This window comes from Platalea leucorodia, assembly GCF_965183815.1.
Source record: "Platalea leucorodia genome assembly, chromosome: 4".
Lineage (NCBI taxonomy): Eukaryota > Metazoa > Chordata > Aves > Pelecaniformes > Threskiornithidae > Platalea > Platalea leucorodia.
Window position 1 is genome coordinate 17,111,758 of NC_138826.1, and position 25,951 is coordinate 17,137,708.

Consider the following 25,951-nt stretch of genomic DNA (forward strand, 5'->3'; position numbering starts at 1 on the left):
ACCCTTCCTGAGCACAAGAGGCAGGAACAGTGTGAGGGGTTCCTGTCTGGAGCTCCCTGAAACCCCTCGCCACGTGAAGCATGCTGTAGGAGCCAAGGGTCTCCAGCAATGCAGCCCCCAGGGTCTAACCTGCCTCGTCCAGCCTGTCTGGCTCTCTCTGTGGGGACACGTGTTTGTGCTGCAACAGGGGGAGAAGCAGCAAGAAAATTGGAAATGAATTCCCGTCAGGAAGGAAGCAAGAGGAGGGGAGGAAGCTCAGCACTTCCCTGACATGCAGGGCAGGGCCCTGAGCCCGCCAGGGCCGGGTGGACAGATAGCACCACTTACTTGCACGGTCCCACCACACATGCTCTGGCGGGATGGGCACAGGCACCCCCCTCCCCATGCCACCACTCAAGGCCACAGGAATCATGTGCTGGAGCAGCATCACACTTCTGCCCCCCAAGAGAAGAGGCACAAAGTCCACTCAGACTAGCTCACCCCACCATCCTTTTCCCCACCGGTGAACTCTTCCCACCCCTACCTGGGCTGACCCACCCTGGGCATCCTCAGACCTGGCTGGAAATGCCCCTTCTGCTTTCTAGGTACCAGGCTCAGCCATCCCCTGGGAGGCCTCACCATGGCTCTTGGCAGAAGCCATGCTGAGATGAGAGTGCAGACCCTGTCCAAGGCTCTAGGAGCCAAGGCTGAAATTCCCCCTGGAAGGGGACCTGAAGGCAGGCAAAGATGTCCTCAGCAAGGGCTATGTCCTGGATTCCCCCTTCCTCTGGAAGCAGCTGCTGAGCAAGGACACTTTCCTGTACCATCTTTGCTTTGTATTAAGCAGCCTCACCATCAAGGCAATACACCGCACCAAGGTAGCAGCAGTCCTGCAGCTTCAGCTGCTCCTTTCCCTCTTCCCAGATCCCTCGGGAGGGGAACTGAAAGGTGCATCTGTCCAAGGCAATCAGGAACCCTAAGATTATTCCTCAACATCTGCACCTCAGACCAGTGCTTCCCTTCATCTTCCTGTCCCACTGCAATTACGGGCAGAGCACAGCACTGCCGACACCTCTCAGAGGTGGTTTCAGAGCCCTGCCCTCTGCAATGCCGGGACGTCAGCATCCTTCCCACCAGCCCCCCCGACACAGGCTGCTTTCCTCCCACATCACAGGCAGAGTCCGTGCTCCGTCTGGTCGGACACAACTTCCCTGCAATGGAACCCAACCTCCTCCCCTCCCAAGGCACCTCTACGTGCACGGTGAACAGTCACCCTCCAAGCGCCGCCCAGCCGGCAATACCCGTCCCGTACTCAGCATGGCTTGTCAAACCGTCCCGGCTAGCTAACAGCAGAAAGAGCACGGTGACGACACACACCACCACCAAGAGCAAACACACAGGGTCCCCAGGACCCCCATTTCTCCCGACAGCCGCGCGCGGCCCACCTGAGCCCCAGAGAGTCAGGAAGAGGGGACGCTAACACAGGGAGGAGAAAAACATCCCTGCTGACGAGGTGCAGCCAACTTCCAGCGAGAGTGCCAGCAGGGGATCCAGCCAGGGAAAGGCTTTCTGCTGACGGGACCGCTCTGTTTATCCAGTCCGACTCACCTCCTGGGAACAAAGCGGGTTTGTACTCGTCAGGAACAGCTTCCTCAGCACGTCCCTCCCCACCCCCAGACGTGCCCCTGCTGCGGCCAGCACGCTGCGCCCCGGCCCCCGGCCACCCTCACCTCTGCCGTCCCGTCTCCGTCACTCCTATTGCTCTCCACTGCCTTCCCTGTAGCACGTGGGCTCCTTGGGGCACAGGCTGTCCCTTTGTCACCAGCGTTGTGCTGGCTGTACAAACAAAGAGCCCAATATCCAGCAGCCGACAGCACTTTGCCACCAAAAAGAGATGAATGGACTGGAGTGAATCAAGAGCACAAAGAGCTGCAATTCAGGGTAGCAGGAACCTACTGAGGCAGAAGGAGTAACAGTATTAAAAACATGACCATGTGGAGCAGGGAAAAAGATGGAAGAGCCATCAATTAGCTTGGAAATACTAAAGACAAGGAAGGAGCCTTGCGCTGTTTGAGGTGGGGTGGCTGGGACGTGCGGCGGCGTGCTCTGACGGGAACAGGAAAGCAGCAGCGACAGGCGCAGCAGGAGCAGCCCCTTGCAGGCACCTGGGGCTGCCCTCCACCCTGCAGACAGGCTGCAGACTGAGCTCAGGGTCCTAGGAATCCTTGCCATACTCTGAATATGCAAACTCCACAGCTGCACCGGACAAAGGGGAAGAAAAATATTGCAGGCATAATTGCTGCCTCAGGGTAGTTCCGCCAGGAGCACATGATGGTACAGTGAGATTTCTTGCATTTCTTCTGTCACAGGTGTAATGTAAGAGTGGGCTGAGGAGTGCAAGGATTACAGCATGTGTGCTTCAGACCTGGCTTTGCTGCAGTCACTGGGGATGAGGATACGGCCCTCCCACTGCCCGGGGCTCAGATCCTGCCGTTGAAAACAGCAGTGTCACTTCCTTAACTCACCTGCAGCTCTAGGGATTCATTTGTTAAAATGTACAACATTTTCCAATGAGACAGAAGATCAAGAGGGGCAGGCAAGAGTGCAATTTTTCCGCCACGTATATACTAATTGCAGTTATAATAAAACACGGGCACTAACATATTCCTGTGAAAAGCGTTCCCTGAGAGCCAGGCCATGAGGTAAGAAAGCATGAAGTAAACTTCTGAAACTGCCAAAAAAAGAAACAGAACAAGCTCATGTTCCCTCAGCAGTACCAAGAAGAGCAGGATCACTCCCTGATTCCATCTAAGTCTAGACAGTATGCCCCTGTATTCGAAAGCAGTGAATCAGTCTTGTGGGGTTTGCTTGCTCCATAACATGAATTGAACACAAAATACTATGTTTTCCAGGATCTTGGCCTTGTCTCACTCCATGGAGTGCTGCCTGCCAACGTTTTCTCCAAACCCCCATCTTAGAGAAGGAAGCCTCCCAGCATCTTCCAGACTGGAAACTTACTGAGTCCAACTCTTCAGGCTTAATGGTGGACCCGAGCTTCTCCCAGATCCACCCTAGATCTGGTGAAAATAAACATCCAGCAGCAGCTTGTGCAGAAGCTCCAGCAGGAAGAGCAGACTGCAGGGAGAGCCGGGCTCCGCCTGCGATCCCCAGTGAGTCACGGCTCCTGACGGCAGGCCAAGCACCATCCCCTCTCACCTCAAGCATGGACGATCCCTGCCTGCCAGGGGGAGGGAGGGGAGGGCTCCTCCACAACTGAGCAAACACTGGGACTTCACACTGGCAGAGGTCAGGACTGCGAATTGCAGGATTCTTGCCCCCGCCTAGCAGCAAACCCGCATCCAAAGACAGCCTCACTGTGCAAGCACGAAGCTGCAGCGCAGCAGCGAACTCGCCGTGCTGAGAACACGCTGTCTCTGTCTCGCTGCCTGATCCTGCACAAACTAGGTAACGTGTTCCTGGCGCCCGACTGCAGCTCGCCTGGTGCCAAGCTCCGGGCCTGACACAACAGCATTGTGCAGGAAGGCAGAGAGTGGATTCCCAGAGCATTAATCACTCCCCCCAGCCTGCCTGCATGCATGCTCAGCACTCATTAACATTACCTCCATGGAAGACTGCCTATCCCATTTCACCATTAGCTCTGGAGCGTGTCTGGTCCAGCGTGGGCTGATGAAAGGAGGGACCAGAATGAAATAATAGCTATTAACTCTGTTACAATATTGTTTTGAGACCTTCAGCACAGACTGGATCAAGCCACAGCAGCCAAGACAAGGCATTTACTAACTCAGACAACTTCTTGTATCCCTCCTCTCTTTTTGCAGACGGAATCGGGCAGGGTAAGAATTCTCAAACACTGGACACACCAGCACCAAATTATTGTCAGGCACTTGCTCAAAGTGCCATCACTTAGATGAAAGAAGACCCACTGAAGATGGTGATATAAATGCCCTTTTTGTATCTTTTTGATGGTAAGTGTGAGCAAACGAGTCACTGATGAATTTCTGTACCTTAGAAACAGTTCTGTCTTCCCTGTTTTTGCTGAAAGACACTGAAGCAAGGATTTCAAGCACTTAAGAGCTAAGGCAGCAACATGAAGAGATCATTTTAGGCTGATTACAAAAAGCATTAATAGCCCTAGTAAAAGGAGAGACCCAAAGGGTTTGCAGACAGCTAATTTGGTGGTATACCCAAAGCACAGATCAAGATCATGAGATAAAAAGCAGTAACGGACGGATGCCACAAATTTAGCAGAAAGAAAATCAAACTTCACAGGTGGTATCACCACTTGTTTCCCCCTAAACAGCACTTTTTAGCTTCTCACTCAAGAGGCAGTGCTGTTAGAATTGGCTATGGTCAGCACTACAGCACTGTAACCAAGAAACTAACATATCACCAAAGAGATCAAGAAATGCAGTGCAGGCATCCACAGGCATGCTTGGTTTGCACAAGAGTGACAAGTGGATTCTTGTGCAGCAGATGTCTCAGTCTCTTTAAAACCTTAGAGCCTGCCTGGGCAGTAGACCAGGAAGGAGTCAGATTCCTAGAAATGTACAAAAGCCAAGTTGGATGCAGAACAAATAAATAAATAAATAAATATTAAAAACATTAAATAAATTTTGCCAGTTATCTTTTCTTAAAATTGAAAAATGCCATGCATTTCACCTATGCCTTTTGACGCCTCCTTCCACTCACTCATTACAGCTTAATGCCTGTTCACCAAAAACACAATCCACCCCCAGAGACAGAGATGCCCCTCAGCCCCATTCAGTGCATTCTCCAGCTGCCAGGTCTGGCTTTGGTAAGAGATTTGCTGCATCTCTTGCTGCGCTCTAGGCTGCAGGATCGGTACCTAACATGCAGTGGGAGGAAACCAAGAGTGCTGCTTGGCTTCTCACGCGATTGTGTCAAGCTTACTAACTACACGCTGAGGCATCTTCCCTACTCTTTTCCTCTGTTCCTCCCTGTGGTGTCCAAATCTGGACAGCCCTCCTTCCCTCCTCCTTACCTGTGGTGTCCAAATCTGGACAGCCCTCCTTCCCTCCTCTTTACCCCACTGCATCCGCACAGCCTGCACAGTCCTCATCTACACTTCAAGGGTAGGACATTGCCTGCACACCAGCACACCCTGACCACTCACGCCAGCCTTCAGAGCTGCCCCGCCACCCGCAGTCACTCCCCCTGCTCGGAGCAGAACATGTTGCTTTGTAAGCTCCCTGAGGTCCTTGCTCGCCTGCACATTCCTGGGTGGGATAAACAATACCCCGTTGAGCCAGGAAGCCTGGGCCCCGGCTGGAGATAGTGCCAATGCAGGGAATGTGGCTCCGGCAAACTGCAGAGCTGACCCTACAAACCCAGAGAACAGACGAGGCAGCAAGCAGGGCAAAACCCGCCGAATGGTGCAGAAAAGAGGAGCCTTCTCCCACCAGGGAAACGCTGACCGCTGCAGCCTCTCATTAAGACATGCTGCTTGTCCCAGCAGATCCCAAAGAGCCCCCTTGCCGAGTTTCAGAAAATGGGAAACAGGAGATCTCCTCTTATGCACTCCATCTTCTAACCCCATATGGCTTCCAGGCGGAAGAAGAATCTCCTCACTTTAAAAGAAATAGCTTATTTTCCTTCGTCTGTGACCTGACATATAAAAAATCATTAAAATGACTACATTTAGGTTGGATCACCAAGCCCTCCAGAACGAGGACTGCTAAGGACAAGGGCTGCTTGAGCAACCTCTGGCCTCCCACCGCACATGTGTGACAGTTTGGGTATTTGCCCCAGGAGCTCTGCCGTGTACCACAGAAGTCATTCAAACCACTTCTTCCCTCCAGCTGGGCCCTGGCTGTCACAGCGTTCTCACCCGCTCCATTGCAGGACGTGGCTGAGGACAGGCTGGTGGCATTTGCGTGGGGTAAGCGTAGCTTGGGGAGGAAGGAAGAGGAGCTCGTGCTGGGCCAAGCGGCGAGCAAAGGAAAGTCATCTGGGAACTAGAGCACAGCATCAATTTTTAATGCAAAGCAGAACACCTTGCCGCAACATGTGAGCAAGGAGACTGTGATGGATATTTAATCTCTGGCACTGGGGACCCAAGCACGCAAAAGCCAGAACACCAGCTTAGGAGACAAGAGTTTCCCAAATTCTCTATGGAGTAGCTGCATGCACCTTACAGACCCCATTACTGAGTCCTGTCTTCCCCCACCCCGAGCCATCCCGTTGTCTCTCTTGCCATTTTTGCAGACAGGCTAAAATGATACAACTTAGAATAAGGAACAGACAAAATCCCAAGAGCAGCACCACTTCTGCTGTGCGGTACCTGTGGCTGGGCTCCTGCGGGTAAGTAGTATATGATTACAAAATTAGTCATTACACCTCGAGTACATATCTGAAACAGGTTGAACTGGGGCTGCAGGGACATCCCTCAACACTGGAGCACTTGACATTACACCCTGAACAATATTTTTCAAGGTGGCTTTTGGACAGAAGCCATAACGATGCTTGGGTTGCTGGGTAGGGAGTCCAGAAATCTGAAAATTACTTGAGTTTGACTTGGAAGCTTTGCTCTTTGCCTGCCTTTGCTCCTGTTCTGCGCTGCTTGTTATCTCAAAAGAACCTAAATCCCCGGCAGGGACTCTGCTGATACCTCGCATCATGTGAACCTCTGCCTTTCAGAGCCCCTAGGTGATCCCGAGAAGGAAGCAATAGATTTTATTTCCTAACAGAAAGGTTCTAAAGATAAGACAAAGTAAAAGCTGTGTTGAGCAATCCTTAGAACGTGATTAGAAAAATACTTTTGCTGGAGGTCGAGGGGAAACTATCAGTTAAGGCAGTGAAGTGCTAAGGCAAGCACAACTCAGGTTGTCCTACCCAAGCTCACATCACCACCGTCACAAAGTCTATCTGAACAGTCACTGCAGGGACACCTCAACTGCACGCTGAACCCTGAGACATCACACAGCCACGCCTCCCACGATGGCTAGCAGAGCCGGTGCTCTGCAAGGCTCCGAGCGTCACTCCTTTCCTCTCCTACTGCTCAGTTCCTCCCGTCCCATTACTAAGTTAACGTTTCTCTAAAATCATTATATGTTCGTACTAGTTTTTAATGTGACTGCTAATCCTAAGCTGAGGAGCTGGAGAGAGAACTGAAACCTTTGGCCTTGGCAGAGCAGAGGATTTCAAGAACAGGACAGCAGAAGAAACCAGCACAGAGACGTGGGCGTTACCGGTGCTATGGAGGGCCTCGCAAACAAGCAGGACACATTTAGACACAATGCCCAGCACGACTTGCAGCCAGAGGAGTGAGTCAAGATGAGGGGGATGATGGTGACGTCTTGTAGCACAGTACAGAGGCTGTATTTGGCACAGCATCTGCAAAACTGCAAATTATGTATCTACAAACTCTTTCGGGCCTTTTGCAGAAGAAAAGACAGAATCGTAATGGAAGCAAAGGAGAGAACGGCAGAGGCAACTGGAGAGAGAGCCTTTTCAGAAGAAACTGAAAGTCACAGAAACATGACAAACCTCAAAGCAGATGTTAATGCTTATGACACAACCAGAGGCTTCCTAGGTGCTATGGCGAGGCGAACGAGATGTGAAAGGACGGGGCGGGGGGGCAGGGGGAGTACTTCAAATGCCAGGCATGGCAGCATGTTTGAACTCAGAGGCCAAACTGCATCAAGGATAGGATCAGCTGAGGCACCGCTCAGGGTCAGCAAAAGGGTCAGCACAAGAGCAGCAGCAGCCTCTCAGGAGGTGCTGAGGGTGAGCCAAGCCTCCATCCCCTGGCGAGGCCACTGGAGGAGGCACCTCCAGTTCATCTCTAGTAAAGTACAAGGCGACAGCGTCAGGCTGGCAGCGACACAGAGAAATTTCCGTTTGCCGGCGCCAGAACGGGAGGCAGCTCTTGGGAGTTTGTCTCCCCAGGCTGGTGCAAGCAGAGTGGATGCTCTCAGAGGAGCACCCCCAGAAGGCACAGCGCTGCAGCCTGGAGCTTCTGCTCTCTGTGTGCAACCACCTGTGCCACCCTTCACCAGTGCCACTGCTCCAGGCTCTCGGTGCCGGACCACTCCAGGCTCTGGATGCCTGCACAGTTTCTACAGGGCCAGGTGCTCCCCTGCAACAAGCTGTCCAGCCAACGCCAGCTACCACCCGCTGCATGCCTGCCTGGTGCGTGACCGCCCCGAGTTACCACTGGCTGCACAGACACAGCTTAAGAGACCAAAATCCCAACGGATGCAATGCGGGGAGTAGACGGGCGGCTCCCGCCGCACCGCACAGCTGCTCCACGCTGCCGAGGTGCCCGAAGTGCCCCCAGGGCAGCGTGGGCACCGTGGGATGGAGTCGTCGGGGCGCAGCGAGCACCCAGCCGGGCGCGCAGGGCTGGGGGGACACACGCTGCCGCAGCCCGGCCGTTGGCATGAGGGGAGAGCACCCACCCGAGCCAGCAGCACCCACCCGAGCCAGCAGCACCCCCGCCAGGGGCGCCTGCCGCCCCCGCGCTGGCCAGCGCGGCCCAGGGCAGCCCCCCGGCGCAGGGCAGCCCCCGGGGCAGGCAGGGCCTCGGCCTCGGCGGGGCGGCGCGGGGGAGAGGGTGCCGGTGCGGGCTGCGAGGGCAGGAGGCGGCGGGCGGGGCGGGAGGCGGCGGGCTGAGGCGGGGGCCCGGGCCGCACCGGGGCCCGGCGGAGGCGCAGGCCGGGCGGCCGCGAGGGGCGGGGGGAGGCAGGCGGGCGGCCGGCGGGGCAGCGGCCAGGCCAGGCGGCGGCGGGGCAGGGAGCGCCCGGCTCCCCCCGGCCGCTCCGGCGGGTCCCTACCTTCTCCCGGCCCGCTCCGGGCGCCGCGGCCGCTCCGACCCTGCGGGTCCCGCTCCCGCCTCCGCCCCCCGCGGCCGCCCAGCCCCGCCCGGGCCCCGGCCGGCCCGGCCCCCAGCGCCCGCCCGGCCTCGCAGGGCCCCGCCCGGCCCCGCGGCCCGCCCCGCCGCCCGGCTGCCTCGGCACGGCCCGGCCCGGCGGGCCCGGCGTGGTGCCGCTGGGAGGCCGCGGCCAGGGCCGGCGGGGCGGGGCGGGCCGGAGCTGATCCGCGGGGCCTGGCCCGCAGCCGGAGGCCTCGGGACCCCCGGGTGACACGGGGACATCCCCCTTGGCAGCACCGCTCGGCCCCAGCCTTCGAGACACCCCCCCCGGCGGCCCACGGGGACACCCCGACGTGGGACACACTTCCCAGCGTGGGGTGACCGGCGTGGGGACGTGGGGTGCCGCCACCCCGTAGCCGCCGGGCTGGGCCACAGCCCCTGCGCGCCATGCACCCCGTGCCAGGGTGCCGACAGAGCACCCAGGAGCCCGGCGCGGAGCAGGACGGGCACCTGCCTGTGCAAACACTCTTCGACTTCTTCCCTACAAAGCGCTGCCGCCTCGCAGACATGAGCAGCGCCGCGGCTCCCCGTCCCCGCTGTTGCCTTCTCCTGGGAGTCTCTTGCTGCCTTGTGGGCTTGAGCTTTGGCAGCAGCTGACGAGTGGGTCTACCCTGTCCATCTGCTGCAGTCTCAGTTTTGCTGCTAGGAGCTGGCTTCAGCTGCTTAGATACACTGTAAGATCACAGCAAAGCACCAAGATGGAGAAAAACAAATAAAAAAACTCCCCACATGTGACAGGGAGGGCCAGTTTGTGCATCACACAGGGGTCAGGCACACCAAGTACAGTAGGTCCTGCGCTGGTTTTCCTGGCAGGCCAAAAAAAGCCTCCATGCCCCAAGGGATGCCATCCCTCAGGAACGCGCTGTAAAGCCCCGAGTCTCTCAGCCCCCAGAGCAGTTATCGCAGTTTGGCGCTTGTTTGTGCATTTAGCTACACTTCTCCATAGCAACCACCCAGATCCCAGCTTGGCTTGCCACCAGCCAGGAGCAGGGTGCGCAGAGCGCGTCGCACGCACCGCTGTCAGAGTCGTGTCAGTACGTGCACAGGCTGGGCGCTGGCTCCCCGTCTGCTCTCCTGAAGCGGGGACCCACACTGCTGGCACGGTGCGATGCCGTTGGCAGAGGGCCCGAAGCTGCACAGGGAGCTGGGTGCTCTCTTCCCTGCAGGTACAGTTGCTTGTATATGGTTTGCTGGAGCTGAAGAATGGATGCCAGCCCCTGACACAAGGTTTTAGATGTTGTCCTCTGAGCCCAAAAGTTCTGCTGTTCTTGCCTGTCAAGACAGGTTGTGAGCTTTTTTCGTTGTTCTGATCCCACCTGCAACCTTTCAGGTCACTGCCACAGAAACCAGCATGCATTGCATGCACAGAGTACCAGCCGCCCTCCCCACTGGGGTTCCTGCTCATCCCAAGATCCTCACGGTCTTGCTTGCAAGGGTTTTGGTTCATTCTTCTGGGCCTGGCTTCACTTTGCTTACATGATTCTCCAGTGTCTGCATACAGTTCTGGTCCCCTCATCTCAGAAAGGGTAAAAGAGAATGAAAGAAGATTTGGAGGCAGGCAGAAAGGATGCTCAGAGGTATGGGACCAGACTGTACAGTGAATAACCACGTAGGCTGGGACTCTTCAGCTTGGAGAAGGACATAGGGTGGAGGAAGAGGTCTACAAAACCATGAGTGGCCCAGAGAGGATGGGGAGGATTGACTGTTTGCTGTGTTTTCTGACACAAACCTGTCAACTGCTTTTGCCTTGACTGGAGCCTCAAAAGAATGTGAAACCACTGCGCTGCAGCTGTTACGTCCAAAGGTTTAGCGCTGTTTTTAGCCCACGCTTCTTGCAACACTGGGGGCTAAGTTCATGGCAAGCCTTTGAGAGGCGTGCTTAAGAGAGTGCTGCCTCGGAAACATTTTGTAACCATGTTTTCACGTGGAGAGCTTGGCCATGGCCAAGTGGAGCTTTACCAAACTGTTCAACACAAAAATATTCAGAGCTGGGAGGAGAATGAGCTGGACAAATCCCAGCCCAGACAGAGTCCTCCAGAAGGTTGTATCTCATAGGAACCCTCTTGTAGGGGAAAAAAGCTTGCAACTGAGACTCTAATTTTGCTTCTGCACTGCCAACCCCACAGCAGCGTCTGAGCATGAGTGACGTGGCCTTCTGGGCTGGCTGTCCTGTTCTAGAGAAGAAATCTCCCGTCCTCTGACAGTGCCCTGGAAAGTAAGGGGAATTGAGACGGTCCTACACTTTCTAGGACCACAAGAGGGCAACATGAGAGCACCCTGCAGCCAGCAGGCTCAGCAAAGCGACCTGTGACACTGCTGGGATGCGGGTGGCGCGGGCAGCTCTGTGCAGGCTAAGCATCACCCTGTCCAGGGACTGCCCAGCTGAATTAGCCAAGTGAAGGCTGCTCCCTGGGAGCCCTTTGCTTGCTCTCGGCTTCATACGCATCCTCAGAGGTGAGCGGTTAGCTCAGCCAGCTGAGCTAGTGCTGTGACTGCGGGCAGCAATATCTTCCTGCCCATGGGTCCTGACAGCAGACCCTTCTGCATGCTGCATGGGTCTGGGCTGTGGGATGCAGGGTGTCTTCCCTCATCCTGCCTGCACATCCACCAGGAAATCTTTTGGGTGAATGTGCACTGATGTGTGGCTTCCAACGGGAGGGTCCAGCATCTGGAGTGATGCTCCCAGGCTTGGCCAGGGGAAGAGGTGTTGAACCACACAGCCACACAGGAGTTTGAACATCTCAGCCTCACCATCCTTTTTCACTTCCTTCCGCCACCAGAAGATAAAAAATTAGAGAATCTGAATTCAGCTTTGATTCTAAATGTGGAACTGGCTAGTGTCTCCAGCCCACGCTGGCCTCTGCAGACCAAAATCACTCACAGCCATAGTTAAGTGCACTACCATTCTTGACACTTTTTTGCAATAGCCTATATAAATACCCTGCGAGGGACAGTTTGCTTTGCCTTTCCAAGAACAGGCATGACAGAGAAACAGCTTCTATTAGCAGGCAGAGCTACCAGACTGTGTGTGTGCTGCTAGGGCTGAAAATGCCACTAGCGTCTTGTAGCAGAGACAGAGGAGGAGGTGACGGTGAGGGATGAAGTCCTGAATATTGCCTATGCGGTAGAGTGGTAGAGGTTGCTCACAAGAGATGAAGACATGTTTGCAAAAGAGGAGGAGCAAGGGGATGTCTGTGCGACACTTTTTGGACAGGCTTGAGACATGGAGAGAGCCAGTGCAATGGAGGGCTGTATGGGGGAGATTGGGATAACCAGCCAAGGAAAAAGAAATCACTGGGGCATATGGGTGGGACTGTTTATCCCTCTGGAGTTATTTATTTTCTATGAAGAATGCTAGAAAGTATTGCCTGCTTAAGGTATTTTTACCACTGAAATAACCAGCTTTGTTTCTACTTTTGCTTCCACTCCAAACCTGCCCACACAGCCTAAGCAGCATTTTAAGGCCCAGCCTGTAGTACCCCACCTCACCAAACTACGGATCATGTCTTCCCTAACCCAATTACAACTCGCATGGCTTGTGCTGTACCGGCCCAGCACACTGCTGGCATCAAGCATCCGCACTTCCCTGTTGCACATTGACAGGACCAAAGTTCAGGGTATTTGTCTCAAAGGAACATCAAATCACCTTGTCTTGCACTCTTACTCATCACCAGTTGTCAGACCTTACCTAGTTGCTCCTGTGCTCAGACTAATAGTTTGTGTTGGCTAGATCAGACCCTTCAGCGAGCCATCTGGTTTGCGTCTGAAGACATAAGGAGGCGGGATAATCCTTGGCTTTTGCCAGCGTGTATTGTTTCAGCCTGTCTGACTACAAATAATCCAAACCAGCTACCAGAAAGTCCCATCTGCACATCAAGATAAACGTGATATCAGCCAGGAGATGACCTTGGACCACCATCTCCCAGTGCTGCATTCCTACTTGTGGTGTTGCCAACCAGCCACAGCTGTGCTACACGTGGGACAAACTGTGTTCAGAGCTGGCCACATCACTGACTGTTTTAAAACTGACCTCCCCCTAACTTCAGGGTCTACAGGCAGCAACTGTCCTTACCTGAGGGAGAAGCATGGTACTTGCACCCAGAGGACTAGTGCCAGGATTCACGTGCCCAGCTTGTGGGTGCAGCAGTCAAAGACCAAGGCCTGGATTAATTCTCCCTGGTATGCACTGGTGTCTGGGCATCTCACGTGGGCTGTAGCAACTGAGTCCAGGGGTAAAGGGAGCAGAATTCTCCGAGATGGAGTGAGTGCAGGAGAAGAGCTCAGCAGCTACAGACATACTGCCCAGGGAACCACAGTCCAGGCACACTTTGTTGTGAATGACTTCACAATTTGCTCAGGGATTAAATACTTCCTCGTTTAATAACCTAATAATTTGGGCTAGTTTCATGCTGGACTGTTGGAAAGTTCACTGGCTGGAGTCATCAGCCAGGCCTCGTATAAATGGCTTCCCCCAGCTCTCAGCCAAGTGAGCTGTCCTCATCTTTGGGTCCCCCGGCGGGTGGCTCTTGGCACTACCTTCTTCTGAAGGGCTCTGCTGTTCGTGCGTGTGCCTGAGGCTTTACGCTCAGGGGGCTTCCTCACCACATCTTGTTTGAGCTGGAAATGCACCTGGAGAAAGAACAAAAATAACGGTGTAACACCGCGTGTGCACTCTGCTGGCTCAGGGGTCTGCAGGACCTGCCTCTGCCGATAGCCTTCGAAGCTGACTCTTGGGCCAAGACAAGCAATAAGAGGCCTCAGCCAGTGTTACGATACAATGGGAACTCAGTTCTTAAATCAGCTGGAAACATTTCTTTTTCCTGTGGAAAATGTTGTACCAACAATCAGCTACATTTCTTATGCAGAGAGTTGCTCCTGTGGCAATGCAATGTCCTAGGATGGTTTGGAAGATGAGCTGTGAAAGGCAAGGGACTGAGCTATGCTCGCTCTTCATCTTTTCTCACCAGAGAGCAGAGAAATAGCATTGCTTTGCATCTCTGTGAATATTTAATACACAGGATGGTTTAGGACAGACAGTCCTTTTTCAATTGCATCTCGTTAGCTGAACCCTGCTTAATCAGTCTTTCAGCAACCAGTGCTTCCAGTAGATCCAGGCAAAAAAAATCCAGAAAAGAAACCTCCATCCACTACAGCCATGCAAGCAGGCACAAGAGGGAGAAGGGGACAAGGAGCATGCAGGACACAGCATCAGATAAACGGGGAATGGGGAGGCCATACAGAAAGGTGAAACTGGAATGGGGCTGTGTGGGCTTCCTGGGGGAGGGATGGGGTGAACGGTGGGTATGGGAGGTGCTGCAGGGGGAGAGAGAAACGGGGACAGGAGGGCTGCTGTGAGGGAAGATCTGCAAAAATCAGACCATTGAGGAACAAATCAGTCTTCTACAGTAACAGGGTAAAAGGAAAATCTATTTTAAAAAGGAAAGCCAAAGAACTGGGTGCTTAACCTAGCAAAACAAAGGCTAGGACTGGGCTTGACAGCTCTCTATAAATACATCAGGGAATAAATACCAAGGAAGAAGAGGAGCTATTTAAAGCACAACATTGGCATAAGAACAAATAGAAATAAACTGACCATAAATAAATTTAGGATGAAAATTAGAAGGTTTCTAATCCTGAGAAAAGGGCAGCTCTGGAAGAACTTCAGAGGATGGGTAGGGTGGGATGAAGAGACAGAGGGTGGGAGAACCACTGCAGTGTATTTACGGCAGAGCCAGACCAGTGTACATGCAGTGAAGCAAATTATGTGCCAGGATGCCACAGCCAGGGGGTTCTTGCCGGCCCTTAGAGGAGGCTGCATCTGCGGCCCCACCATGTTCACAAGGCAACGGCAGGGGCAGGAATCACCACCCACTGTTTTTATAACCAAGTTCCAGTTGTCCAGTCTGCCCTCAGAAAGGTGCTGTAGGGGCCACACTGGTGTCAAGAGCACTTCAGCTCCCAAAGGTGCTTGGCTGTTCTTTGTTGGCACCCAGTTCCCATCTGTCTTGGGTGCTTTCAGCAGAAAGAAAGACAGACTTCAGCATCTTGCTATGAGTCTGATAATGTGTTTGGTCCCAGGCAGGATGCAGATGATAGCAGAGCACTGAAACCCACAGAGCCAGGGGGTAACAGAGCCTCAGGGAATGGATGCTGTCTCCACATCATCACGTCCTGGAGAGTGGGGAGGATGGAGGGAGACCTGAACAGCAGCAGCCCCAGCCAGCCAGGGGCTCTCCCCACAGCCAGGAGGCAGACAGACACAGGAGCTGGCACAGCAGCCCAGTGCAGCTGCGAGCACTCAGTAAGGAATTGAGAGGCACATGGCATTGCCTTCAACCTGTCCCTCTCTGTGAGCTGCGGGGAGCCCTGTGTCTGCCAAAGCAGACAGCTTGTAGCCACTGGCAATGCTCTACATCCCATCTCCTTTCTCTACTGCTCACTAGACATCCCCCGCTGCGTTTCTTTCTCCCTAGGGCGAAGACATTTTGAGACACCCTCGTGACTATGCAGCCTGACTCACCAGTGAAGGTGCAGCTGGGCCCACTGTTGTTGTCACCGTCTGGGGCTGGTACCCCTCTGCAGAGGCTGTGACAGTGTAAGTGCCAGGCAGCAGCAGCCGGAAATAATCCCCCATATCACCTGGAACACAAGGTGGGGAGAGAAAGCACTCAGGATGCACAGGGAGCAGAGCAAAAGATATTCCAGTAGGTCTTGCCAAGTGTACTTCCTCGAGGGTGTGTAGCCTTCAAAACCCAGGCAATTTTTGGCCTTCCTTCCAAATCTGCTGGCTACCACAAGGCTGGATTCACACTGGTAGACTGCAAGTGATGTCTCATTAGTGCCACAGGGTAGAGGTCAGTCTGCAAGTAAACACCAAATGAAAGGGGATGGCACAGCAGTGTTGGCTGTTCCTGTGCAGGGAGGCTGCAAATCTGAGTGCTTGCCAGTCAGATGGCAGCAGACCTAAGGGCAATCACAGCTCCAGCCTGACTCCTTATGTATAACGCAATCTCTAATTCCTGTCATACACAATTTTGCCATATTTGGGTTATCAGCAGGGTTTTAATTGCTCATCAGCTCAGCTGCTCCCTGATTCTCCCTGCATAAGGAAGCCCGAGGAGCACTTTGACAGACTGTGTAGTGGTGTTGTTAGGGACAGGGGCTGGCCAACAGTGAGGCAGCAGCACATTATGGATTACTTTGACAATTTGAGTATATTCCCACCTATGGAACTGGATGGGTATTGCAAATTCGAGTAATCATTACAGGCAGCCTGTGTTATTTAGGCTTAGGTGAAGGTAATTGGTATGAGTGAGACTCGCATGAGTCAGGGGCTTCCAAGGGAAAACAGGGAGGGTGGCCGGCAGGTCAAAGGGAACAATTTTCTCCCTCTGTTCAGTCCCAGAGAGGCTGCACTTGGCTACTGTGTCCAGTTTTGGTGCCCCCAGATCAAGAGAGATGTGGAAGAACCAGAGCTCCTGACCCACAGGGAGAACTCAGGCCCCTCAACGAGAGCTGGGGGAGCCAGGCGGGCTCAGCGTGGCTGGGAGGAGGCGCAGGGGGATCTGCTCACACCCAGCAGCTACTTGAAGGGCAGCTACAAAGGTGATGGGGCCAAACTCCTCTGAGCAGTGCCAGGCAATACGAGGAGGGGCAGCAGCCACAGACGGCAGCTTGGGAGCTTCTGGGTGGATCAGGGAGCACAGCTTCACCTCAAAGGTGGTGCATCCCTGGCACAGGACAGCAGAGAGGCTGTGAAATCTCCGTCCTTGGGGGTCAGTGAGAATCAGCTGGAGGGAGCAGTGGCTGATCAGAGCCAATGTTGGGGACAATCCTGCTCCAAGCAGGAGGTTGGACAGGAGACCCCAGAGGGCCCTTTGCAGCCAGCACCTCTGCGGTTCTGTGATCTCTTGCACGTTCCCCTTTCCTATGCAGGTTGGCATAGTAAGTGCCAAATATTAGAGTGTTACTGAGTCACAGACCTACATCCAGAAGGAGTTTTAATGATTTCATTGTCTGACCTCTGAAGAGCTGGAATATCGGTTATTTTCTGCAGCCAGTCTGTAATGTCTGGTCCGGTTAGAGAAGGGTGTTTATGAAAAGGAGGTTAAAATCAGTGAGCAAAGGAGAAACCACCACAACTTGGATAAACTAAAGTGGCATTTCATTCTCATTCTAAATTCGTCTGGCTTGAACTTTCAGTCTTTCATCTTGTTCTGCTGCTGTGTCCTTTGCTATCAGCTATTTCAGCTCTGTGTAGATACTTAGATGCTTGAGTAGATTATTCCCTCAATCTTGTCTTTTGTTATATACAAATGTATTTTCTTCTCTCTCTCAGATAAAACAGGAGCTGACTTTCTGAAGACCTTTACAATAAGGTTTGCATTCCAGTTCTCACCTCTTTCTTTCCTAAGCCCTCCCTGGTCCAGGATGCACAGGCACATTTCTCACAGGTAGTGTTTTTGGGAAGCAAACCATGCTGGCCACACATATTATAGCCTCGCCTGCTAACCTCCTCCCACATACTCAGATAGCCTATGAGAGGCCGTATACAAAAGGGACAGCATGCAAGGGCACCGACAACCCACCGGAGGTGATGTCATGGCTGATTCCCTGGACAGAAATCACTGCTCCTGCAATGCCGTTGTTGTTCTCATCTGACACCATCCCTTTGATGCCCTGGTGAACCTGCAGGGAGGGAGACAGACTGCTGGGTCAAGGACCCTCCTTTGCTCAAGAGGGTATTGCTAAGCACTGGAAGAGGGCAGAGGTCTGGGGACAACCCTGCCTTTCCCCATACCCTTGGCTCTCCTGGTTCTCCCCAGCAGAGCCAGTCTAGGACACAACAGCATCCCCAAAGACCACCAACCAGAGCACCCAGCGAGCTCCATGACCACTTCCCTTCCACCTCCTAGTGCCTACTGGTCCCCTACCATCAGGGCCCATGGGGGCCTGCAGGAGAAGGTTGTAGGTCCCAGGACTGCCCCCTTACCTCTTCAATGAAAGCAACAAGGGCCTCCCGGTTGGCCATCCACTGCCGCTCCAGGTCCTCCTCAGGGGGGAACTTATTGCAGCTCAGCTCCAGGGTGATTTCAAAGCAGTTAGTGTAGAGGTAGTTGAAGTCCTGCATGCCTGGAAGAGAGGAAGAGCCTGTGGCCAGAGGAATGCAAAGCCCCCTTCCCTCCCTGCTCCCGTGTCTGAGGCATCCTGGCCCGTGTCTATCTTCTACCAGAACTGTCTTGCTCTTCCTCTTTGCTCCACAGGTGCAGCCTCCTCCCTCCATCCAGCGCGACTAGAGCCTTCTTTGCCTGTGCAGCCCCCTCCCCACGTGGCTGCCCAACTCCCTCCTTCAGCCGGATCATTCACCACTCTGCCTTCAGAAGTTCAGGAAGGTTTGGTATCGCAGGGGCTGTATGTCCCTTTCCAGTTGCTCTCCGATCTTTTTTCTAGTCTAATCCGCTGATTTTCAGTTTCTTCATTATGCCTTTTTTAATCAGATTTTTCAGAAGCCAGCAGCTATATGAGAAATGTCTTCCCTTTGGTCACAGTTTTGGGTCTCGATGGAGTTATGCTGTAGCATTTTCAAATACACTAACAGATTAATGCTTCCTTTGTCGAGCAGCACACAGCAGGTCTCTGCAGACCTTGGCTACTTCTGTGGCTCTTTCCTAAGCCATTTCCAGTGTTCCCAAGCCATTTCCCAGTCTGAGATGCAGACACCAGCATGGTGTCTAGTAATAGGCACAGTGCTATTGCCACAGCCCCTCCCCAGCCCATCCTGTCCTGAGGTTTCTCATCTATCCCTTCACCTCTCTTCAGCTCAACACCTTGCTGCGGTGGTGCTCGCCTGCCCAGCCCTTACCTTTGCTGAGCGAGTACCAGGATGCCCCATTCGTGATGCCATCGGCAAAGTAGTCTCCGCAGTTCCAGCCACGGTGCATCCAGCTGTGGGCGTATGAGTAGGTCTTGGCCAGCTAGAAAGAGAGCAGCCATCGGTCACCGCTCCAGCACCGTGCGGCTGCGGACCCTGCCTGGCTCTGCATGAAACATCCCCCCTCCTGCACAGGCTTCACTGGGGAGTGTGGGAGGGAAGTCAGACAGGAGACAGCTCCTGCATTTTACTGCCATGAAATACAACACGAAGTGGCCAGGACCTCTACAAAACGTAGGCAGATGAAGGCGGAGGAGGAAGAGCAGAAATCTGGCAAGCTGGAGGCTTGCTGATGGCACAGGTGGCTCCTGCCCTGCTCCCGCTGAGATGAGGGGGAGTGGAGGGCACCAGGCCCACACAGGGGCACCCAGCCCCATCAGCGCTGGCCCACACACAGCAAATGGCACTAACAGGGGGAGACGATATGTGAGGAAAACTAACCAGTATCAGTCCTGATGCAAATACCATATATATCAGGGGAATTCGTATTAGGAAAGAGTTTGGGCAACTTCTGGTTCTGGCAACCACTTCTTTATTGCCCTTATTAAGATTACTGCTTATTTTTAGACATGAAGGCAGGACTGAAATTGGGACACTGCATCCAAAGCCTGTCCTTTGTGTAAGACAGTTTAAGAGAGACTGTTGTTTGCATTTTCTAATGCAAACTCTATACCCTTGTATTATGGTTCAGATGCTGGTGTAATCTCGTTCTGTCAGCAGGAAAACAGTTACTTCACTACATTTCTGATTTCTGAGGCTATGTGGGTATCATTAGCTACGCCCCAGACTGCAGCCTCTCTACGTCTGGGTCCGAGCACACCCCTGATCCCAGCAGGTCCTGGCAAGCCCCTGCACAGCCTCTGCTTCCAGAGAAGGCTGAACTCCAGCTCAGACTTATTTTTCTCATTAACTGTTCTAACGCAGACTTGCTTTTTCTTGTGCTGGTTATTTCCTAATGGAAGCAGTGACTGAAGGCACTGCTTTCTGGGACATTTTAACAATGGAGAAAAACCACAGGCTTCAGCTAGCGCTAGCAGGATCAGCAGCACACATTCCCTGATGTCTGCCTATGCTCCTGGTGCTCTTTTTGTTGTATTCCTTATTCTTTGCCATCCGCAAGCCCCTGCTGGGCACCCACCTCCCTTACCCTGCTCTCAGCAGACCCCCAGCCAGACCCTGCCACCTTTCTAGGAAAAACCCCCATATACGTGCTACAGTGGCAAAGCAAAGCTGGGGGCAGGCTCCAGCTCTGGAAGAGCAGGGTAGTACTAAAGCCGCTGGTGATACTGGGGTTATGGGGAACCCAAGCACGGCATGGACGAGGAATGGACTCCCGAGGGTTAAGACTGGTGTGTCCATGTGGTGGGACTGGCTCACAGTAGGACTGCCCTGACCTGGCTCACGAGCCAGCGGCTGGCAGAAACACCGTAGTCTGCTAACCGTTATTTCCAACATGTTTCCTGGCTCAGCTCCTGCATGAGGCAGTGACCCAGAGACTCCCAGCCAGCTCACGCACGCTGCACACTGCCAGGGCTGCAGGAATGCCCTCACCTGCCTGGGCCGTGCTCACCTTCTGAAACAACTTGTCGTCTGGGGTAGGTGTGTTGACTGTGCGCCGGTGGCTCCTGAACCGCTGGTCCTGAGACTTGTCATAGGGGTAATTTGCCACCACCGCTCCACCGTGCAGATTGGCTGAGAGCACAAAGTTGTAGCTGCTGATCCACTGGATCACAGCCAATGTCTCTGGCTCCACCTGTGAAGAGAAGAGGGCCGGGGACAGGGAGAAGAGCTCAGCCACCTCTGGGCCAGCTGCTGCTCCACGCCAGGCTGTGGCATGATCAGTCACATCAGACCCTGCCCTGCGATTTGCCTGCTTCGGCCCTTGCAGCTTCCTCCGCTCTCCACCACCCGCCCTGGTGCACAGAGCTGGCTCCTCCAGCGCACACCCTGCTACAGCTCTCCCAGCACAGCCCCAAAACCCAAGGCACACACATTAGCCAGCACGTGCCACCTCCTCTGCCCTGTGCATTGCAACCTCCTCCCCAAGCTGGCCACGATGCCACCTCTCCTCCTGGCAGAGGTGCCAGCTGTGACACAGGGCAGGATTACATCATTTCTCCGCACGCAGGAGGCACGGGGAAGGAGACAAGCACTGTGCAAGCCAAAGGACAGTATATTTGCTTGGGTGCTGAGCCTCTCTAAGAGGATGCCGTAGCCCTTGCAGCACCCCAGAGCAGTACCTGGCTTTTCCAGTTGTCGGGCAGTGGGATGTGGTGATTTGGCCCACTGATTTCCCCGCTGTAGTACATGAACGTGTTGAGGTCAGGGAAGTTGCGGTTTAAGTCTACTCCATTGGCGTTGTTCCTCCCTGTCAAGTACCCGTTGCTGTCCGGGCCCTGCGGGGCAAAGGTGCATCACAGGGGTGAGTACAGGGTGGGTGCAGGCAGGCTGGGTGTCAGAGCGGCAGGGACTGGCCGTCCTAATGGTGCTTTGGTGCCTTTGAGTTGCAACATGTTATTGCTGGCAGGAGAATAAAGAGTATTGGTACTGACAGGGAAAGTCAATAACAATATCTTCGTTTTCCAGCTTCACAGAGAAAGGCACGAGCCAAATAAACAATTTGTCTCAACTGAAAGAGCCATGAATAAAATATCTCCCTGAGGTCTAGTGGTACAACAGAATGGGTGAGCTTTTGTGGGGGGGACTAGAGGACTTCCCCCCTGCCCCATCCCTTGTGTCCCTGTCTGCTCATGACAGTAGCATTCAGCTGCCACTTCCCCAGCCTGGGGCAGAGGATTTGCAGTGACCCTCCTGTGGCAAATAACTTCTGGGGAGGGTAAGGCAGGTGTAGGAAGCCCCCTCCATCACCTGCCCGGGCCACCTGGGGCAGGATACACAGCGTGAGCCCTTGGCATGGGAGGTGAGGAGCAGCAACATGGGTTGAGGGGGGCAAATTCGGCAGGGCATGGAGAGGAAAGATGCCCCTTCCCCACAGGCGCGGTAAAGGGGATCCCACAGGGATTTGAAGGGCTTTCTGCCCCTACCCGGCTGGAGGAGGCGATCACTGCCTGGTACCTGCTTGGCAGCCACTTCGTACCCGTCGGGGTTCATGGAGGGCATGATGTGGATGCGTGTGTCGTGGATGAGGCGGGTGATCCGCTCGTTGCCCCGGCGGTACTCCTCACACAGGAACTCAGAGAGCTGCAGCAGCAGCTCACGGCCCAGCACCTCGTTCCCATGCATGTTCCCCACATACTTGAACTCTGGCTCCACTGGAAAGAGCAAGAGAGTGACACCATCAGCTGGGGCTGGGACAGGGAGGGGCAAGAGCCAATTCCTACTGCAGGGAGCCTGGGCAAGCCCAAGGGACCCCCAATAAATGGTGTGAAATGGCCCTTTCCCTTGGAAAATGCAAACCTTGGTGAGGGAGAGTGGCACAGTTCTCACATGGGCTCCCCTCCGTTTTGCCACAGCATCCCTGGGAGCAGCCCAGGCTCTCCACCGGGTTGCTGCTCGCCTTCGGAGCGCACAAGCAGACGTATTTGCAAGTGGTTTGGTCTCAGGCTGGGGAGAGGCAGCACAGAGGGACCGGGGAGCACTGGCAGGATTGCTGCCCCCCTGAGCCCCATGGTGCCAGGACCTCCCAGCTCTGCGGTGGGTGGCAGTGGAGGGGACAGGCCATTTATTCCACCTCTGCCCTTCGCAGTTTGCTCTCAGTGCCTCTCACCAGCATGGCACATTCCTGGCTCTGCATGCTTTAAGGAGCTTTTCATTACTCTGCAGGACAAAAATCAATCCCTGGCTTGGGGCGAGCTGTGCTCTTTCACTGGAAGGGCACAGTCGCCTCTGGCTGCTCCTTGTCAGCCTGGAAAAACCCTCAGTGGCTTAGTTGAATACGGATCAAACTGTCCCTTGGGCAGCTCCAGTATAAGCAAAAAGGTGTCTTGTCACTGACTTTTCTAAAATGAGGTCTCAAAATACAGATTTACAGACTGCAGGCAGACAGTGCCTGGAGCAGGACTCGCTGCTTTGCTGAAGGAGAGGCAGCACACGTGAAGGACAGGTTGCGCTTTCCCAGAGGGGCTTTTAAAGTGGTTACTTGTGAGAGAATAAATGTCCCATTGCAGGCTGGAGTCAGCACTGGTAGGATGAGAGACACCAGGGGAATCCAGTTAAAAGGGAAGCCCAACTTTCACATGAAAGGGTCAGGACAAAACAGGGTGTCATTACAAATGCCAGGTTGCCAGAGCTCCCATTGCATCATGAGTTTTCCAGCCACCAGCAGCAATCAGACTCGCAGTGGCAGCACGCAGCCCTGCTGCCACACACGGTGTCACGAGGATCCCTGGGGCAAAAGGCACTGCAGCCCCACATGTCACACATCTGCTGCTTCCAAAATGCCCCACACCTTTGCCGTGTGGGGTGCAGACATTGCACCTGGGCATGCTGAAGACAGATTCTTAAAAAAATTCTAATTTTGGCAAAAGATTTTGCTTTTCCATATATTTTGATTACTGTGCCTCAGCGCAGGACACCATGGGTGGGCAACATGTTTTGACCTGGTTAGATTTCAGGAGACATGAGAACTCATTTAATTAGGTAATCCAGTTATAAAAACTATAAAAATGTCCTGGAGATATGTGCAGCCTTTATTTCAAAAAATAAGGTCTCAGCAGGGATTCGCCTTTTCTGCTTTGTTCGAGTCTGCAGCAGGACTTGTCAGGCCCCTAAACATTATCCATGTGGACACATAAGCCCTAATTACTGCATGTAAGCCCACTAACTCTAGCCTGGCTTTTCAGACTTACTTTCCATGGCCTTCAAGGGAGTCCGCAGATTCCCAAAGTCCTCATGCTATGAGCTGAAAGTGCCAGCTTGAGGGTGGCCCATGCTACAAGCAGGGCCACAGGTCTATGACGCCCGCCTGGGGCAGGGGAGATATTGGTCACCTCCTACGGCCCTTTCAGCTGCTCTCCGGTGGTTCTGCAAGTCTAAAATCCAGTGGCGCATTGCCAGTGCCCTCTGCTCACTCCTTGCTTTGAATCAGCCCCTGATGTGCTCTGGAGGTGCCCAAGGTGTCCTCAGCGCTGTGCGGCTTTCCCTGTACCGAATGGGGCTGGCACAGAGGCGGTCAGGGTAGGGGAAGCCTCCCATCCCACTTCCCGACACCCCTGAATGTGGTGCTCTGGGCTGCAGGAGGGGAGCAGCGTGCCCCACAGCGGCTCTGCACCTGGTGCAGCATGTCCTTGGGCGAGCCACCACCAGGTGTGGGGTGCCGAGGGATTTGGGGGGGCTGTTCTGCTGCAGGGGTGCTGGTGTGGGTCCCTCTCACCCCTGCAGTGCTCCTGGCAGTTTTCCATGTGACTGGGCTGCCCGGACTTGTCAGCCCCTGCGTTTAACCACATCAGCCAGGATTTGAAAAGGCAAAAGATCCTGCAAAAAGCAGGCAGAGCCCTGTCTGCATCTGTGGCCCAGGGGCACAAGGCGGGGAAGCGAGGGAGCCCTGTGTGCACGTCCCCAGCCCGGAGAGCCGTCTCGTCCCCTCAGCCCCCTTGCTGCCAGCAAGGTCTGGCTTGGCAGCGTCTCCACGCCGCAGAGGCAGCAGCTCAAGGAGCCATTGCTGCCAAGGCTCCGCAGGCCACGTGGCAGCAGGTAGAGATCCCCGAGACCTCCCTGTCAGGGGCTGCACAGCCCACGGGGCCAGCGGGGCTGCAGGAGCCCAGCGCCTGCTCTGCTGGGGTCCCTTGCTCACTGCCCCCCTTGCTTTGGGGTCTGGAGGAGGAAGAGCTGAACTCTTCCCTCCTGCCACTATCCAGCAGCGAAGGGTGAAGGGTGGGTGCTCCCTTTCCCTGCACACACAACACTGTTTCGGCAGGGCGAGGGTGGCAGCACAGGTGGGGTGCTGGGCTGGACTGGCCCGGGGTCTCGCATTAGCCTGCACTGAAAAATCAGAGCTCCGGCCAAAGTACGCACCTGGGCCACGCCGCAGCTCACGCGAGCACGGCGTGCGCGTGCGGGTTTTGCGTGCTCGTCCCTGGGCTGGCTGTGGGGTCCCTGCCGGAGCCGGCACCGCCGGACACCAAGGCACCTCTGGGAGTCCTGCCTGGAAGGGGAGATACCCCTACCCCACGCCCAGACGGCGCCGTGTGGCAGGGAGCGTGGCGACGAAGCCCATCCTCTCCGAACCGCCATCCCCGTCCCCCCGTACTTACGGGGCTCGTGGATGCCCGGGTAGTCGCTGAACTCCAGCACGTAGAGGTGACGGCCCTCGACGCTGCGGCCGATGCTGTAGATGCGGGTGACGTAGGGGCACTGGCTCTGCACGCGGAACAGGGCCTGCACCATCTCCTCGTAGCGATGGTGGAGAAAGCTGAGGGCGGCCGCCACCTCCAGCAGGAGCAGGGCTCCCGCGAGGGGCCGCAGCCACCGAGCCATCCTCCCGCGGCGCCGGGCGCCCAGACCAGCTCCGAGCCCCCGGCTCCCTCCCTGCCGGGAGCTTAAAGTGCAAACTCCAACCAGCTCTTTCCAGTTTCCGAGTGCCAGCCCCCTGCACCTGCGGGCGGGGGGCGGCGGGAGCGGGGCGCGCCGGGGCCCCGCGGGGCAGGAATGCTCCCCCCGCCCGCCCGCCCGCCGCGGCCGCCGGCGAGCCCGCTCTCCGCCGTCGGAGAAGTTTCCCCCCGCTCCAGCTCACTTATTAACCGGACAGTAAACAGGCCCCCGCAGCCACTGGCTGCCACTGCAGAAGAAGCGCAGGGCTGGAAAACTGGCTGCGGAGGGCGTCGGGGCTGCCAAGCGCACGGCGAGCGGCGGGGCGGGGGAGAGGAGAGGGGAGGGGGCGGCGGGCGGGGGGATGCCCGTCGCCGAGCCCTTCCGCGGGGCGAGAGCCGAGCGGGGTGCGGACGGCGCCAGGGCGGCCCCGGTGCCCGCACGGCTGCCGCAGCCCTGCCCGGCCCCTGCCTGCCCGCCGCGGGCAGCTCCCGCCGCTCCCCCCCGGGGCCCGGCCGCCGGCTCGGAGCCGCGCCTGCTCTCCTGCCCCACCTCCTGGGGAAGCAGAGGGAGACATCGCCGCAGGCTCTGCGGGTCTGCCGGCCCCTCTGCCCCCGGCCCTGCTCCCCCGGCCGTCCCGC

At 55.3% G+C, this 25,951-nt stretch overlaps 1 protein-coding gene across 1 annotated transcript; it reads right to left on the reverse strand.

The window, feature by feature from the left end:
- Nucleotides 1–13,390: 13,390 nt before the first annotated feature.
- CPN1 (carboxypeptidase N subunit 1) lies at nt 13,391–25,259 on the reverse strand (the record flags this gene model as incomplete). The annotated part of the gene is made up of 9 exons (XM_082308864.1): nt 13,391–13,522; nt 15,414–15,532; nt 17,482–17,581; nt 17,886–18,025; nt 18,756–18,867; nt 20,395–20,577; nt 21,065–21,220; nt 21,900–22,096; nt 25,037–25,259. The coding sequence occupies 9 exons, from the start codon at nt 25,257–25,259 to the stop codon at nt 13,391–13,393; spliced, it is 1,362 nt and encodes a 453-aa protein (XP_082164990.1).
- Between the last annotated feature and the right edge of the window lie 692 nt (nt 25,260–25,951).